The sequence below is a fragment of the Alternaria metachromatica genome (genome assembly GCF_023757995.1).
Source record: "Alternaria metachromatica strain BMP 0045 chromosome Unknown scaffold_16, whole genome shotgun sequence".
Classification (NCBI taxonomy): domain Eukaryota; kingdom Fungi; phylum Ascomycota; class Dothideomycetes; order Pleosporales; family Pleosporaceae; genus Alternaria; species Alternaria metachromatica.
Genome location: NW_026055507.1, coordinates 678,333 through 695,212, shown reverse-complemented (window position 1 = coordinate 695,212; position 16,880 = coordinate 678,333). Strand labels below are relative to the sequence as shown.

The 16,880-nt window shown below is 52.2% G+C and overlaps 6 protein-coding genes across 6 annotated transcripts; 4 read left to right on the top strand and 2 right to left on the bottom strand.

The window, feature by feature from the left end:
* Nucleotides 1–2,075: 2,075 nt before the first annotated feature.
* J4E83_007003 (uncharacterized protein) lies at nt 2,076–3,346 on the top strand (the record flags this gene model as incomplete). Its single annotated transcript, XM_049333910.1, has 2 exons — nt 2,076–2,080; nt 2,314–3,346. The coding sequence occupies 2 exons, from the start codon at nt 2,076–2,078 to the stop codon at nt 3,344–3,346; spliced, it is 1,038 nt and encodes a 345-aa protein (XP_049187166.1).
* Nucleotides 3,347–3,676: 330 nt separating this feature from the next.
* Nucleotides 3,677–4,448, bottom strand: J4E83_007002 (uncharacterized protein; the record flags this gene model as incomplete). Its single annotated transcript, XM_049333909.1, has 2 exons — nt 3,677–4,402; nt 4,443–4,448. 2 exons carry the CDS (start codon nt 4,446–4,448, stop codon nt 3,677–3,679), a joined length of 732 nt encoding a protein of 243 aa, XP_049187165.1.
* Nucleotides 4,449–5,567: 1,119 nt separating this feature from the next.
* J4E83_007001 (uncharacterized protein) lies at nt 5,568–6,548 on the top strand (the record flags this gene model as incomplete). The annotated part of the gene is made up of 2 exons (XM_049333908.1): nt 5,568–5,571; nt 5,674–6,548. 2 exons carry the CDS (start codon nt 5,568–5,570, stop codon nt 6,546–6,548), a joined length of 879 nt encoding a protein of 292 aa, XP_049187164.1.
* Nucleotides 6,549–8,498: 1,950 nt separating this feature from the next.
* On the bottom strand, nt 8,499–9,485 carry J4E83_007000 (uncharacterized protein; the record flags this gene model as incomplete). Its single annotated transcript, XM_049333907.1, has 2 exons — nt 8,499–9,363; nt 9,481–9,485. The coding sequence occupies 2 exons, from the start codon at nt 9,483–9,485 to the stop codon at nt 8,499–8,501; spliced, it is 870 nt and encodes a 289-aa protein (XP_049187163.1).
* Nucleotides 9,486–10,155: 670 nt separating this feature from the next.
* Nucleotides 10,156–11,460, top strand: J4E83_006999 (uncharacterized protein; the record flags this gene model as incomplete). Its single annotated transcript, XM_049333906.1, has 2 exons — nt 10,156–10,290; nt 10,498–11,460. The coding sequence occupies 2 exons, from the start codon at nt 10,156–10,158 to the stop codon at nt 11,458–11,460; spliced, it is 1,098 nt and encodes a 365-aa protein (XP_049187162.1).
* Nucleotides 11,461–15,326: 3,866 nt separating this feature from the next.
* J4E83_006998 (uncharacterized protein) lies at nt 15,327–16,249 on the top strand (the record flags this gene model as incomplete). Its single annotated transcript, XM_049333905.1, has 2 exons — nt 15,327–15,357; nt 15,456–16,249. The coding sequence occupies 2 exons, from the start codon at nt 15,327–15,329 to the stop codon at nt 16,247–16,249; spliced, it is 825 nt and encodes a 274-aa protein (XP_049187161.1).
* Between the last annotated feature and the right edge of the window lie 631 nt (nt 16,250–16,880).

The window sequence follows — 16,880 nt, the reverse complement described above, 5'->3', positions numbered from 1 at the left end:
AAGGGAGGTCTTCGACATCGTCTGCGTCGCTGGTACCGCGAGAAGCGCGCCTCGTTCTCATCAAGCTCCAAGACCACACCCAGGTCAGTCACTCACCGGCCCCGCTCCCATATCGCAGTTGCTGACAGATCGTAAAGCTCGAAAATGCCCTCAATACCGCCCAACGACGCGCCCCGATGTAAGCCAGCAGATCCTGCCCTCGCCAACAGCGCATCCCCTCTGCTCCGGCTGCCTGGCGAGCTACGCAACCGCATATATGAGTACGCACTTCAGTCCGACGACGACGGTTTGAAGTTCGACAGCGGTGTGAGGTCCTATGAGGGTGTGTCCAGCGACGACGGATTTGAAGGCCACAACATCCCACGCTTCATCCCCTTCGGGGTCTCCCGCTCAGATTGCAAAGACCACTTCAATCAGCTGAAATTGACCTGTCGCCAGTTGTACAAGGAGACCGCGGGGCTGGAGCTCCAAGTTAATCGAGTGCACTTTATGACCCACTGGAGTGATAAATTCGGGCCTGGACAACTTTTCCTGACCTTCATCCGGAACTGCGCAGCGACTAAACGGGGATGTTTCCGTGACATCAGCCTCTGGACAAGCACTCATAGACGGATGCCGGAGCTCAGCCAATCGCTTGAACCCAAAGACGTCATGTTCGAGCTGGCCGAATATTGCCGGCAGCATCCTCAAGTCAACATCAGCTATGCCGTCCCGGACTTGGACACACATAACATGTGGATAGACGTCGTGGCGCAGGGCCTGTTTCTAAGCTTGGTGATAGACGGAGAGGATCTACGTTCGGCAGCAACTATCGCCCACAACAGCGCACTCGATGATATGGAGACTGCAGAGTTTTACAAGGACGCGAACGGCGCTGCAGTACTTCGCGTATCAAATTTGAAATTCTGTTTCGACATAGCGGAAAGGCACCTTGAATATTGTCAGAGGGAACTTGCGACCGCACCCTGGCTTGATGCTAGGGTATGTCTTGAGTTGGCGACGAGGTGGACACGGGAAGGTATCTGAAAGGAAAAGGCCGAACGAGTTTGGTGCCTACATTGTGATGGAAACATGCAAAGTAGGTATCACAACGTCAACGTAGCCTCTGGGTCTTTCAGGATTCTTTGCTCGAATGAGGAGTTGGCGCTGTTGTTCTGGGGATGCGTGGAAGGAGGGCGGTGCGGAGAAAGAGATCCCATCAAGCTTGAGACGATGATCAAAGCTTGGCACGCTAGTGTTGGCGCCGGGCATCGGCAACGCTTCCGATCTTCTGCGGGTGTCCACATCATCACGATCACATGAATGATTCTAAACCAACTTCTTGTGCCCTTCAGCCTCGTGCAAACCAAAGTGCAGTTTTTACATCACACTCACGATCTCAGAGCATGTCCAGTGTGCGTCGTCGTCGCGTCGCGTCGCTGCTCGGCCTGACACTCGAGCTTAGGCGTTCACATGCTCACGCGACAGTCCCTCCTTACTCTCACTCTTTGTAGTAAACGCCTGAAACTCATGCCCTGAACATCGACATTATGCGCATCGGTCTTTCTGGCCTTCCCGTCGCCACTCGCATGCGAGAATGAGGTTTTGCGATACCCCGAATCATCAAGCATCATCGGATCGCACGCGTTTTCGATCCGCGTCCGCCCTCTCATGGCATGATACAAGTGTCACACTGTTTCAGCAGCGAAGCGTTTGAGCCTCAACATCACGTCCAAAAGGAGGATGGTAGTTCTTTGTGACTCTGCTCAACGTCCTCGGCCGAGCATGCTGAAGTTATCCACACAATCGGGTGTACTTCGGTTCCCGAGATCTACTCACAGTGTGCTATGGACATGTCAAGTATTCATCGGCAGTTCCATGACCCACCAACGCCTGCATCAATCTCAATGTCGCATGTACAGATATATAGGGTCTCAAAGCTTATGGGGTGGAGAGCTTCACATCCCTTTCACAATCCACAGCAATGGCAGACCAACCCTTCAAAGTTATTGTGATTGGCGGAGGACCAACCGGACTGACAGCTGCTCATGCACTACATCTAGCCAACATCGACTTTGTCGTTCTGGAACGAAGGGATGATGTCATCGTTGATGTTGGCGCCAGTCTCATTCTTGGAGCTCATGCGATGCGGATAATGCAACAGCTTGGTCTACTTGACAAGCTGCTTTCGATTGGGCAGAGAGTGTTGAACAACAAGTCCTTCACTAAGGATGGCAAGAAGTTCGCAGACGGCACCTCCGTCCAGATCGTCAAAGAGAAGTAAGTCCCGGCCAGTTGACCTTCACGTCTTGAACTCCCACTCACCCGGCACAGCTTCGGCCTCGAGCCCATCGCATTCCATCGCGCCGAACTCGTACAAGCTCTCTTAGAAGGCCTTTCCGAAGAAGCAAGGAAGAAATACTATGTCGGCCAGAAAGTGGTCGACATCGCGACAACCGAAACCGGCGTCGTAGTCACCTGCGCGAACGGCACCACGTTCACCGGATCTATGGTCCTTGGCGCTGATGGAGTGCACAGCCAAACGCGCAAGATCATGCACAAGCTCTCAGCAGAAGACCGCTTCTCAGCCTGCCGCAACCCGGAACCGCCGTTCTCCGCCCACTACCGTTGTCTATGGTCCAACACACCGCGGCCATGCGCAGCTGGTCTGGGGAACAACACACAAGGGAAATACCGATCGCTCATGTGGATTACCGGCCGTGAACGCGCTTGGTTATTGCTGTACGAGAAACTGCCAGAACCGACCCTGAAGCCGAAACGATATACAAAGGAGGAGATGGACGAGTTCGCTGCCAGCTTCGCGGACTGGCCCGTCAACGACGATTTGAAGGTCAAAGATATCTACGATAGCTCGACCGCGGGCATGTCAAATCTGGACGAGGGCGTGCTCGAGCATTGGAGCTTGGGACGCATCGTACTCGCGGGCGACGCATGTCACAAGTTCACGCCAAATGCCGGCCTAGGATTCACAAACGGCATCCAGGACGTCGCATTGCTTTGCAACCTACTACACAATGCGACAAAGTCAAGTGCAGGCTCCGACATAAGCTCCGACGCTCTCCAACAGATCTTCCAGGAATACCAGTCTTCGCGGAAAGAGCCAACTGCGTTTGACTTCGGTGTCTCGGCTGCCGCGACTCGCAGTCACGCTTGGGCTACCCCAATCTACTGGTTTGTGGGCAGATTCATCTACCCGCTCTACGCTTTTCAATGGCTTTTGATGAAGTATGTTGTGGCCCCGCGAATGAAGCAAAGTAGGGTGTTGGACTACGTCTTCGGGGAGGACCGCATACAAGGCCGCATTCCATGGGCCTATCCTATCCACACAAAAGGGAAGGATCTGTGATGGTAGTATAGTTGGTGCAGCATTAGTTAATGGTAATGGATTGGTGTTCTATCACCTTCGACAGCACTGAGTGATCGGCGGCCTTGCACAAGCTCTTCGTGGCTGACCGGATAAATACGCGTCAGAACCCACCGTCTCACACCACAAAAGCTGAGCAAGCCAGCAAAACCCACCGAATCGAGTCAGGATTTCACGATCTCGAGCTAACACGTCATAGATTCACGGGTAAATAAGCATTCGCGCGCCGGCTCTTGGGGTTGGCAAAGCTTGAGTATTGTACGGCGGGGTACACTACATTCTTCCTGTCCAAGCTCAACGTTAAGGGCTAGCTCAGTAAGTCGCAGGCAGAATGCTCAAGCGCCCCCCGTCGGTAAGCAAGACATTCCCATTCACATAACCTCCGGCTCTACTAGTGAGGAATAGTATTGCGCCCGCCATATCCTTGATGTTGCCAGCTCTTTGATCGGGTATGAAGTCCCTCGGCCATGTCTCCTGGTTGAGCATGCCCGCGGTCATCTCACTAGGGTATACTGTCGGACGTTGGTGAGCAAAAGATGCATGAGGGAGGAGATGCTTCGACTTACAACCAGGCGCTAGCACATTGGAGCGAATATCGTAAGGCACTAACGTCGTCGCCAACGCCTTCATGATATGTACTGCCGCCGACTTGGAACCAGCATACGCATAGCCCGCCATCGGTACGCGGTTGAAAGCGCCCGCGCTGCTGATACAAATAACCTGACTCTTTTGCTCAATGTTGCCGGCTTTGTTGCCTTTGTCGAGTAGCTCAAGAAACGCAACGACCGTGAAGAAAGTCGATGTAGTGTTTACCGCAAAGGTTTGCGTGAACTCGTCCATACCCCAGTTCCATAAGTGGTCGCGGAATTCGGTGATTGATGCGCCCTTCTCCAAACCTTTGAGGGTTGGACCTTGGATGCCAGAGTTGGCGACAACAAGATTGACGTAGCCGGATTTGGCAGCGATGTGATCGACCGCTGCGGAGAGATCGGATTTGGATGTCACATCGGTCTTGAAGTAATGTATGTTTCCATGCTTCTAAAATAATGTGTCAGCATAGTCTAGACCGTGGTTTCACGAACATACCGCTGTGCTGGCTGCCTGCTTCAGTACTTCCTCTCGGCGCCCTAAGATGTACACGATCGCACCATTCGCCTCGAGTGCTTGCGCTATCATCAACCCGATGCCTATTCATGAATTAATAATCCTGCATATAGGAAAGACCTCTTCCTTACCTGTTCCTCCGCCCGTAACTACAGCTACTAACCCCTTCACATTGAACAAGATACTCGGGTCGAGATCAGCCATGATGGAGGGTTCGTGTATTGGCAGCTAATTCAAGCTCTACCTTATGTAGGAGGTACTGTTGTAGCGAGAGTGCGCGAGGTACGGACGGAGACACCGCAGCTCCGCGAAGTGACAGCGACGCGTTGAAGCTTACAGGTTGAAGCTGATGCATGACTGTGCCCGCTGTAATGCCGGAAAATACCCCGCCCTAACGTCGCTAGGTTTCAGAAAAGCTGATCTCATTCGCTGTCGACAGACATTGCTCATTTTGTCGGCCTGTAACAAAGACGCATCTTTCGAGCTCTTTGGTTGTCGATATGAGTGCTGCTTGGAGAGTGTGGAATCTGGGTTACTGGCTTTTAGAGCATAATGTTGGAAAAGATAGCCCGACTGCGAATCATCTCAAGACACGCATTACTGTTTATGACATACTGAGAGTTCCGAGCAGGTGACATCAGGCCGGGACCAACGCGCACCTGGCATCAGTATCACGAACGCGCAATCGTGGTGAATGTCCAATTAATGCAGTTCGACTTCGCGTTGGTCGCGCGTAGTGAAGTGAGACCAGCTGTCGCGACGTTTATAACGCCTAGCTCAGACGAGCAGTGTTGGTGTGCCATTCTTGTAGGTTGGTGTCGAAAAGAAGGTGGTGATGTTGCGATGGAAGGGTGCGAGCCTCGGATGACACCCTGGAACGCGCTAGCACCGCGTGGGGTAATTAGCGGCATACCTCAATGGGCAAATGCGGGGGTCGCTGCCTAGTCGGACCAATGCAACACCGAGTTGTTCACGATGCGGCGTCGACGTCTTTCAGGAACACGTTTACAACTTCAGCCTCGTGGTATTTGGCTCCTTGCGAATCAGCGACTGCTTCATTCTCACCTTCACCTCACCTATTCTGCTGTTCATCCACAAAATGGGTCTCACCCCGATCGAGTGTCTACCCGTCGAGCTTCTTCAACCCATCTTCATCGCCGCCGACCATAATATCGCGCTCATTCAAGCTTCGCATCACATCGCAGCACGACTGTCATCCGAATACATCTACAACTCAACATGCGACTACTTCCTCACTGAGGTACGAGGCAAGCGCGCCGAGCAGACAGCGGCTCAAACCTTCATATTCGCCAGCAGATGGATGACCTGGGATTTCTTCAAGTCGTGGATACTGCGACGATTTGAACCCGCAGGATGTCTCTGTGGCCTGACGAAAGATGAAGGCTGCTTCGATGCGCAGTGGCCGCCCGACTTTCAAGATGCCACACAGATGGTCTTCTCTAGAAGTCATTTTCCTCGGCTCGCTTTTGTGAAGGGACGCCTACCGAAGAAAATATTCACGGGCTCGTGGACCCAAGACAAAGTCGAGTTCTTACGGTTCTTACTCTGGATTACAGCGATGACTGTCGACTGGACGAACCCTGAAGTTGCGCATGCGGCTGTCGCTGCAAGAAAAAATACCATGCTGGAACGCAATCTTGAGGCAGTAGAGCTGTTCAACCACAATCGACGCCTAGGCCGACCTGCCGACCTGGACACAGTGCGATTCGCTGTTATCGAAGCTGGCTGCGACCGATCCATCGTCTATGACACGCTAATGGCTGCAAACATTCGGCACGGACCTGGACGCCTACGATACTCCTCAGAACTCTACAAATGGTGTCTCTTCCAACAAGCAGAAGGGAACCAGAAAGGTCTGTGGCTGCGGATGAAGCTTGAGGAATCGTGCATCATGAGAAGCGAAGGGGAGGCAAAAGAGGCACCCAACGCAGGTGTCCTGCAGTTGAACGCTAGCAACCAAGATTACGATGGTGGACCAGAAGATACACTTACAGTGAACGATCTTCGTTGGAATAAGGTACGTTGCTATTTCCCTATAAGACTCTGCTACTTCCAATAATTCCTCGCCTCTTCAAGGAGATATCGATCTCCTTCCCAGTAGTGGACATTCGCCAAGGCCGATCATGAATTGCAATCTACCAACATCAATAAAGAGACGCGCAGGACTAAGCGTGCACTAGGCGGTCCCAGACAAAGGATGGCTCATTTCCAGGATGACGGGTTATGCACGTCAGACCATCAATCATAACATTAGTTGGCCCGAGGTCGTACGCTCCCCGGGGTACTGCATGTACCGCGGTCACACCTGTCCTCGTCGACTACATTGCTGGGTTGAACACAACGGAGCCTCACGAAGGGTTGAACTTTGGCTTTCGCCGCCAGCGTCTTGCACCAACAGACAAATGATCATGCGTCGCATTGGGGAGACGAAGAAGTTTTAGGACTCTTGAAATCATAGCTAGCTGGGGTTAACACTAGAGACATCTTCATCATTCCGCAGTGCGTCAGTCTGCTATCGCCGGTGTTTCATGTCCAGCGATTATCCAATTCCACACACTAACACCTCATTCCAGCCTCATCGCTCGTTCGGGTGGTTTGCCGACATTTTCCCGCGACGATACGGCATACACGGCACGACGAGAGCAGATCTAGGCGACTACTGGCATCATTTATATGGGCAACGACGCTTGACTCGCGGGGCTAGTCAGCCGGGATTGCCAGTTCACGATTTTTGGCTTGACATGTGGATCACGCAGACGAAGAGTCGGACTCATGAGCAGAGTGGATAGTCGTGACAAGTTCTTGGGTCGCTGCTATTCTCTGACTCCTCATTCACAACTTGCTCGAACTATCACGTCCAGTAAAGCCATCAATTGGCCTGATCTTCACCAAATCCGCCCCATCTCTCCGGCCATCAACCATGAACTCTTGGTATGCGGCAAACGAATCCCAACTCTGCAGTACGCATTCCACACGCATGCTCTTTGCTTCTCGGTCTGCGACGACTGTAAATGAGTTTACGCCTTTCACACTCTTCATCACGATCTGCGACAGCTCGCTCCACTTTTCGGCCTCTTTGGTGGCGGATGCGTCCGGTTTGGAGGGAATGTTCATGAGAACGATGGCCGGATTTGATGAGATCGGTACTGGTGATGATGTTTTCTTGGTGATGATCGGGCAGTTGTGGACTTCTGGTGGCTGAGCAAGGACATCTCCGGTGGTGAAGAGTCGTATGAGATCTTGTACAGGCTTGGTAGTCAGATGCGCATCACTTGCTGCTTGATTCGCGTATCTAGCAGGGTCAGCGACATGATAATCCATCCGACTTATGAACTTACTCTTCAATCATATATATCTCAGTCCGCGAATTATCATCCACCGGTAATGCGCAGACATACTGCAAGACCTCCGGCTCATGTGGTGTCGTGAACTCGATGATCTTGTGAAACGCGTCGATGGCTTTTTGCCGCGCAGCTGAGTCCTTGAAAACCAGTCTAGCGGTTGTGAGAATAGCTGTCATCTTGAAGCTTGCGCGCGGATATGTGAAGATCGTTCATGGTCGTTTCAATTGTTTTATGGAGGTGGATGCATATACCCCGCAAGCTCGGGATACCAGTTCCGATGCTCGGGATAGCCGACCCGTACCTGCAACGAGACGCTGACAATGCCGTGAGAGTCAAACGTTCCAGAACAAACATGCAATGTAGACGACGACATAGATAATGCGGAGCTCAGTTGAGATGCGATCAACGACTTTGAGGAAGACATGAGTTCAGGAAGCTTGCCGTTACCTTTGGTAACATACCTGAAGAGAGACAGGCCCGCTAAACTCCACTAATGTGCAAGACCCCACGCGACCGATGGCATCTCTAAAACTCCGATCACCTCATAATATAATTCTCTCAAACAGGCCTAGAGCCGACATCGACGTGAGGTCACCTGTTTTGCATGTGTCCATGTTGATGTAGTCTGCAGACATGTTCGATTCTTCCTAAGTTGACGTAGAATGCTATGACCCCTTCGTCGCGCGCACGACCCACAATGGGTCCAAATGATCTGGAAGTCGCTGCGATCTCACAAGTACCGTTCCTTGATCATCAGTAGTGCGCATGCCATTCTCATCCCTCGCGCAAAGATCTACAATATGGACGTTCTTCCACCCCGCAAAATGCAAATAATCGCCAACAAACTCCAGTCGCGAGCGCTCGTCCAGCATCATCCACCTTCTGACCACTTTGTTCGGGAAGCACCGATTGCTAATAACGAGATGAACGCTCCCACCCTCCTTTGTGGCTTCCAAAAGCTTCTTGCAGACTTCGAGCGGGTTGTTGAGGTAGTCGATACTGACAACGCACGTCGTTGCGTCGAATTGTAGATCCTGTCCGTTTTCCCATGCTGTGCGTACATCGTGTGGCGGTTTGTTCAGATCGAGCACACGCCAGCGGTCGGGGCCCTGGAACACGCCATTGACTGCCATTTCCTCCTCATTGAGTCCCACACCATAAACTTCCAAGTCTCCCTTCTGAATCGCTTCTTTCATGGACGGTGGGTAGAACGACTTCCAACTCGTGCACATATCCATAATCTTTCCTGTCTTCGGTAATACAGTATCGTAGTAGTGTGTCAATCGCGCTATCGATGGGTCGTCAATATGCGTGACTAGTCTGGGCTGTCGGTAAAATACGCCATCGTCGTTCTCGTCGTATCGCACGAAGTCCGAGTCGGTATACGGCCAATTATCGTATGTTGGGGCATATGGGGTTGCGGGGAAGGTTGCGGAGGACATGTTTGCGATGGTGTAGCCGGCGAAGAAGTTGAAGGGGATAGAGCGGTTAAGTGAGGAGTATGCGCGCCATGGGGTGGGGAGGTTTGGTCTGAGGCTGCGAAGATAGTGAGCGACTGACATGGGTTAATGGATTTAGGAGGGTAAAGCGCTGGGAGTGTGCTGCAAAAGCGCGTTCGGTTGATGTGGGTGCGATGCGGATGATGACGTCATGACACGCGGACTCACGTGGCGACGCGAAGTGCATCTCGCTGCACTATTGCGGTGGGGTTTCGTTCTTGAGAAACTACAATACTTAGCGCTTCGCAATCTGAACTATGTAATCAATCACTTACGTTGTAGGCAGCGAGGAGGTCCTCGTATTCTTCACGGCTGACATAGCCGTCATGGAAGGCGCGTGCCTCCTTCGCAATCTCCAAAATGCGCTTTTCGCGCGCATTTCGTTGCCGCTGGAAGTACATGTAGGCGCCCAGCCGAAGCGACAGCACCACCAGGATCCCGAAGACCCAGATGCTGCCCATTTTGATGTTTGAGCACTACGTAGTATGAAAAGCGAAAAGACGTCGAAGAAAAAAAGGCGAGGAGACTTCGAGAAGGTTGAGAAGACGTTCGTTGCTACACAAGAAGTGCAAACATGCCTACGATGCGTTTTTATGGAAGTTGCCAGTATGTTCCTTCCCTCGTTACCCGGCTCACGACTTCTTCGTCCCACGCAACTGAGTCCAAACACTCGGTAGACCTATGGCTGTTAGGGAAGGCGCATGTAAGCTGCCAAGCCACCACCACGTCAACCCGAACATCTGTTCATCGCTCAACTCATTCACAAGAATTGCAGCTATTCCGTAACTAACACCACATCATTGAGTCGGTCGCCGATCTCGCAATGCAAACCCTTAGCAACGTCACTTCCTGGTTGGCGCCGTTACTCGGCGCAAACAGCTGGATCAATGGCTTTGGCGAGGTGCTTCCACCGCAACGCGAGTTCTTCTACGTTGGCGGGGAGTATCAGAACCTGTCAGTAAGTCACGCGAAATTCACCACCGCGCTCTTCCTCCCAACTAGATATACTACACCCTGGAGGAATATGCTGCATCTTACCGGGACTTCCTGCAAGACAAACATCGTACATAAATTGGGATGCAGTATCTATTGCGGTCAAGCTAGCTTTGTCTTGCTAAACTCCTAGTAAATGCTAACCGTGTAGATAGGGAACACCACTGCGCAGTACATGGTTAACCAGATCTATGTCGAAAAGCTCACCCCAGCAAAGCCAACCCAAGACTATCCCCTCGTCTTCATGCACGGAACTGGTCAGACTGGAACAACCTTTCTCGATACACCAGATGGTCGACCAGGCTGGGCTTCGTTCTTCTTATCGCACGGTTATACGATCTACCTGAGCGATCAGCCATCGCGCGGTCGTTCTCCGTGGTTGCCGAATACAGGCACGATGAAAAGCTCCAGTACTGCGCTCATCGAGGGACTGTTCACTTCGACGGCGTCGCATAGCCTCTGGCCGCAAGCACGGTCGCACACGCAATGGCCCGGGACTGGCAAAGCAGGCGATCCGATCTTCGACGCCTTCTATGCGTCTCAAGTCCAATACCAGGCCGACAACCTGATATCCGAAGCCGAGAACGCCAAAGCGTACACCGCTCTCCTCGACAAGATCGGCGGCCAGGCGCACATCATCGCGCACAGTCAAGCCGGTGCCTATGGATGGCGAGTCGGAGACCTCCGCCCTCATCTAGTCAAGAGCATCGTCGCGCTCGAACCGGCGGGCCCACCATTCATCGGAAGAATCTTTGGATCAGGTCCAGCGCGACCTTTCGGCATCACTGAGCTTGAAGTCGCCTACGAGCCGTCGGCGGGACCCAATGCGACATACATCCAGACCGTTGTTGTCCCTGCAAAAGACGTCAATTCGAGTGAATGTATCATGCAGGATGAACCGGCGAGGCAGTTGGTGAATTTGGCGCAGATACCAGTGCTGACAGTGACGTCAGAGGCGAGTTACCATGCGGTGTATGACCACTGTACCGTGGATTACATGCGACAGGCAGGTGTGGACGTGGAGCATATGAATTTGAGGAACGAGGGTTTTCATGGCAATGGACATATGTTCTTCATGGAGAAGAACAGTCTAAAGATCGCTGAGAAGATTTTGGCTTGGTTGCAGAGGCATTAAGCTGAGCGAAGGGGCGTGCAGCCCACATTGACGTTGGGTTACCTATTCACATGTTCTCATCCTGATGTAGGCTGCAGCCTTATTCAGGTTCTTCCTTGTGTGGGTGCGAATGCAGAACACGTTAAACACCTGCAGCATGTGGTTTCGAACACGTTTCGTCTAATGGGAAGGAAAAGGGTGCGGTGGCTGGGAGATGATTGGCCAGATGACGGCTAGCGCACCCCAGAAGAGACTAGTCTCCGCAGCGCCTTCCCTTCCAAGGTTCCGCCCATCCAATGTCGCACCTTCTCATCTCCTCAACATCCATCACACAACAACCGCAGTCACACAACGCGTTTTCTTCACGTATGTCGCACATGTAGAACTTCATCATACCAGCACGTTTGCGCAAATTGCTCTCACATGGAACTCGAACAATGGTCCCGCCCCGACCCATGAGAGCCCGGCCACTCACAGCCGTCATGATAGAAACGCTACCAAATTGGGAGACGGTTGCTTGCAACGTTCATCACACACGGGTCTCGTCGAAGACGAACCATGGGAGACGAGACGCTAACGTTTGCCGAAAACTCACAACCTACAAAGACTTCTACGAGCCCTTAGAATTTGTATTATGACCAACTTCGTTCACAATGTGCCTGAACATCCAGATCACCATCGCGAATCCCCTGGATCGCTCCCGTCAGGGTAGCAAACCAGATCACTCAAGCCGACATGCACCAAACATCAAAAAGTCTGCGACACGCAAGAGCAGCAACAAGACGGTGACAAGCAGTACCACAGCGCCCGACATACACTCTTGGTTACAGAACATTTCAGGGCCGACAATACACAGCGAAGACCCGCCTCCTTACACTGCAGAGCAGCCAAAGTCGCGCAAACAGTCATTACGACCACGCCAAAACCAGTGTTCGACGACTTCTCAGTATGAACCAAAGCTCGCCCCGGCAGCTACAACGCGCAGGCTAAAGTGGAAGAAAGCTATCTTGGCCATATGCGAGCACAAGGCCTTCACATGACTCAACTGCGTAGCCTCTATAGCAAATATGGGCCTTGGCTATGTCGATGTAGCCGCCACAGTTACGCAAAGCAGGGCGTAATGCCTCCCTATATCGAAGTAGAACGGAGCTCCAACCGCGCAAAAGCCGTATCGCATTTCCATCTCTTGTATCGCCCCGATGGCATTCTGTTGTCTCTGCAAGACGTCCAGGAGGCACTCGCTGCCTGGGACAGGCCTGTCTGTCCACACCTCAAGATCAACGACACCCACGTCTTCTCATCGTTGACGAGGCATTTGAGTCTTCCGACCGAATGCTTTCGAAGAGATTTCAGCAGGCATGGTGAACATGAGAGGCGAGGCAGCGAAACCATTTTGCAAACCAAGAATATAGAGCTACTGAGGGAGGCGGAAGGGCATTGTGGTGAGCTGCATTGCGACACGCACTTCGGGTTGGAATGGATTTCTGACGGTCGTGGGATTGGGTTTTGGGTAATCCGACGCTTGGGAACCATGTGACCATCAAGCGTTGAAGAGCTCGAACTTGAGATGTCCACCCACCTCAAACTACAGCCTGGCAGCTACAACGCACAAGCTGAAGTTACTGGAAGCCAATTTCGGCCTACGTAGCCGCCACGCGCATCATCAGCGGTCACGACAGCGTTCGACCCACGCACACAAGACTCGCAAGAATACCTCCATTCCAGTCATTATACCGTTATAATTCGAGGCCTACGCGATCAAACCTCCACAATCCATGGCGGAGGTCGACCGGGTCTATTTCCAAAACCACGTCAAGGAGCAGACATATTGAAAGAACTGCATACACAAATTACCAAATCTAACCCGGGCGTATACGTAGACACCGCCAGCACACTCTCTTCCAGTGTGAAGTACTCGAATGCGGTATATAAGCTCTCGAATCCACGCTCTTTTGCTTCTCCACAACTACCACTACCACTACTACATCAACCACAGCAAACAATACTACCAAAAACACCCTACCAGTTTCAAAAGCCTACCCAGTTTCTCAACAAATCCCCTCCCAATTCAACTACCACTTCCGCATACCACCGTACTCAAAAGAACCCTTCCTCGAACCACAAAACATCACCATGTGCACCTACGAACCAGTGTTATACATGGGCTGTGGCCATTCCAAGAACGAGTTCGTCAAATCCTGCCTGGGAAAGAGAAACGGATTCGCGTGCTCAGAGCCAAATTTTCTTAGGGCGAGAAGGAGCACGGGGAAGTGCAATAACCCCTGCAGATGATTGAGGAGAGACCTTCGTCATTTTCCTTCAGGAGAGAAGCGACGACGAGGACAGGAGGATAGCGGGATGGAAACGCGATCTGTTTGGCGGATGACATAGGACATGTTTGATTGATGTATCAATGAATGAATGAATGATGTATGAAATGCTTTTGCTGTGGTGATTGCCGTGCTGTTTGATATGGTAGAGTTCTGATAGCCGCATGTTTGGATATGTGATTAGGGAGAGTACAGCAAAGCCCAATTTGACATGAAGGTCTTCCCAAATACGTGAGTCTCGTTGGAGCGTATACTTCCAGTCACACGTTCACGTATCCTCCAGGAATAAGTGTGAGACTTAGGAATACAGTGTCGCTGCGGTCGCTATCTCATCAAACCGAGCGTTCTCATCGTGCATTCTCAGGGATAATCACAACATGGCAACATATCCACGTTTGATGCTTCAATTATCAACGATCATAAAGACACGATCAACCATTCGTGAAGCTGCATTCCAACGAACATCTCCCTGTGACAGCGGCATGAATGTATAAAGCCTTCGAACTCCTTTGCTTTGATACACAAATCATACGTACAGCAAAGCCTCAACCTCCGTCATACCAACCATCCATTATCAGCAGCACAATATACAACACACCCCCAAGCACACCAGACATCAAATCCAAAGCCTCAAACACCATCCTCCCAACTCCTCTAAAACCATCATGTGCCGAATCCACAAAGTTATCTTCAACGGCTGCGAGTCCAAGTGCGAAGGCTCACGTACAATCATCACATGTCCGACCCGCTGCCCAGGGCATGCTTGTATAAACTGGACGAAGTCGGGCAAGGAAATCATTCAGGTAAGGTCTCTTCCGCTATGAACAATCGTCTGTACGAGACAGGAGCTGACCTGGTAACAATTGTTAGGTTGCCGATAAATGCTCAGGCCATGGCGGGCCGGTAGAGATCACGGAGGAGGTTGAGAAGAAGTGAGGCAAGTCTGATCGGTAGTTGGAGTGGAAGAGTTAGGTGGGAGAGGTGATTGAGCGGGATAGGTGAAATGGGAGAGATGGATGGATGGGATCTGTTACGAGCGATGTTCAGCTGTTGAGTGTGCAGCGTAGTCAGAGTGGAATATGCCAGTTGTATTCGACCGCCGATGTGTCTTGACTACTCGGGAAGGTACTCGGTGCCATGTGTCTTTGCAGATGTTGATGGAATATACAGCGCGATGCTCCAGACCCTAATGTTAGTGGAGTGACTTTGAAGAGTCCCCAGTAGTGACACGCGCGGCGTCGCTCAAGATAAGAAGATAGCGTGGACGAGACGAGAAAGTGTGATGTCGGACGCGGCCGGCTCAGATATATTGTATATTCCGTACTGAGTGCGATGTTGGGGTATATTCATGTACCGGCTGCAGGATGTCGAAGCAGACAAGAAGCGTACTCTCACCTCTCACCATGACGTATGCGCAGGCGAAGGCGACAGCAGAGACTGAAGGTCGCGTAAGTCAAAAAGCTTGCTCCGTCATCGCACGGATAGCAAACGCTCATAGGCGGGTCGTGCCTGCCTATCTCAAGCTCTCAGCACCTTCAACCAGCGTCACCCATCGCCATGGAACTCGGCATGATCCCCACATCGCCAGGTAAGTCGGAATGCTTCAGCGCCCCATCGAGACGGTCGCGCGTGCTGTACCAGGCATGCGCGTTCATATAAAGTCCACGACGCTAACACCTACTTTAGTAGGCAACGAGTACTATGAAGTACGCGCCATCCCCAGGAAGGGCTATGGATGCGTCAGCCTCAAACCCATCGCGCGCGGTACACGCATCCTCGCGGAGGACCCCCTCCTGATCGTTCCCGTCGGCGACTACATGCTCTCCGATGTTCAGAAGGCCTTCGATGGCCTCACCCCATCACAACAGACACTCTACTACACGCTTCATTCAAGCCACGGCCAGGATCCGAATAAATGGCCGTCGCGCATCCACGAATCAGTCCCACCCCAAGAAGTTCTTCGAATCAAAGAACAACACAAAGCGCGAACCGATCCCTCACCAAGTCTGATCAGTATCTTCCAGACAAACTGTATGGAGATGAATGCAGGCGCCGCAGTATTTCCGCATGCCGCCCGCTTCAACCACTCTTGCAACCCAAACGCCTGCTTCTCTTGGAACGCCTCCATCGGCAAAGAAACTATCCACGTCATGAATCCCATCGCCGCGGGCGAGGAGATTACGCTATCTTACTGCGACATGATCCACGACAAGTCGCTCCGCGCGTACGAGCTCAAGCACTACGGCTTCACCTGCGATTGCCCGGCCTGCAGCGACGATGAAGAGGACGAGACAGCGTTTGGATACCAGAGTGCAGAGCGACGATTCGGACTACAAGAGCTGGAGCGTGAGACGAGGTTCTTCCGTGGTGCAAACCTGGAAAAAGGCGCACAGCGAGATGACTTCGTGAAGAAGCTGTTGCAGTTGGCGGCTTTACACAAGGCTGAAGGGGACTATACCGCCAGGCTGGCAAATGTGTAAGTGGCAGTCGGCGTGACTGACCCCAGGCTGGGATTTCGAAACTTCCCCAAGGGTTGTGGAGGCCATGTCGTCGTCAAAATGGATGTTGCTCTTGACGTGTTTGCTAACGTTTGGCCAGATTCCTCGATATTGCGCTAGTCTGTGAGCTCAGGGGAGACCTTGGTATGGCGGAGTTGACTGCGGGCAAGGCTGTGGAGGTCAAGAGGGACTGCCAGGGGGTGGACTTCCCCAACTACAGCAGGTATACTGACGTGCTTCATCGAATCAAGTCAAAGGTGGCTTTAAAGGGCTGACGGGAGGTGGGGCTACATGGGGCTCTGAATCGGGAACGGGCGTATGGCGGACTGTATACTATCAAATATGAGGAAATGCTCCTTGGTAAGAGCGATGATAGACAAAATGGAGCGAAGGATGAAGTGCGAAGCCACCCGTCGTGATGTTGTTCCAAGAATATCGCTAGCGCACCTGCAGCCGCCCCTGCGCGTACCTGAGACACGGCAAGCCTCACGCCAACACGACTGACGGCTGCCAACGCGTCAAGCCCACCGCATCTTCACTCATCGCGCAAGCAACCATGCGCAATGCGAAAAAGAAAGAAGACCTAGCACTGGAAGCGGACGCCGCTATTCCA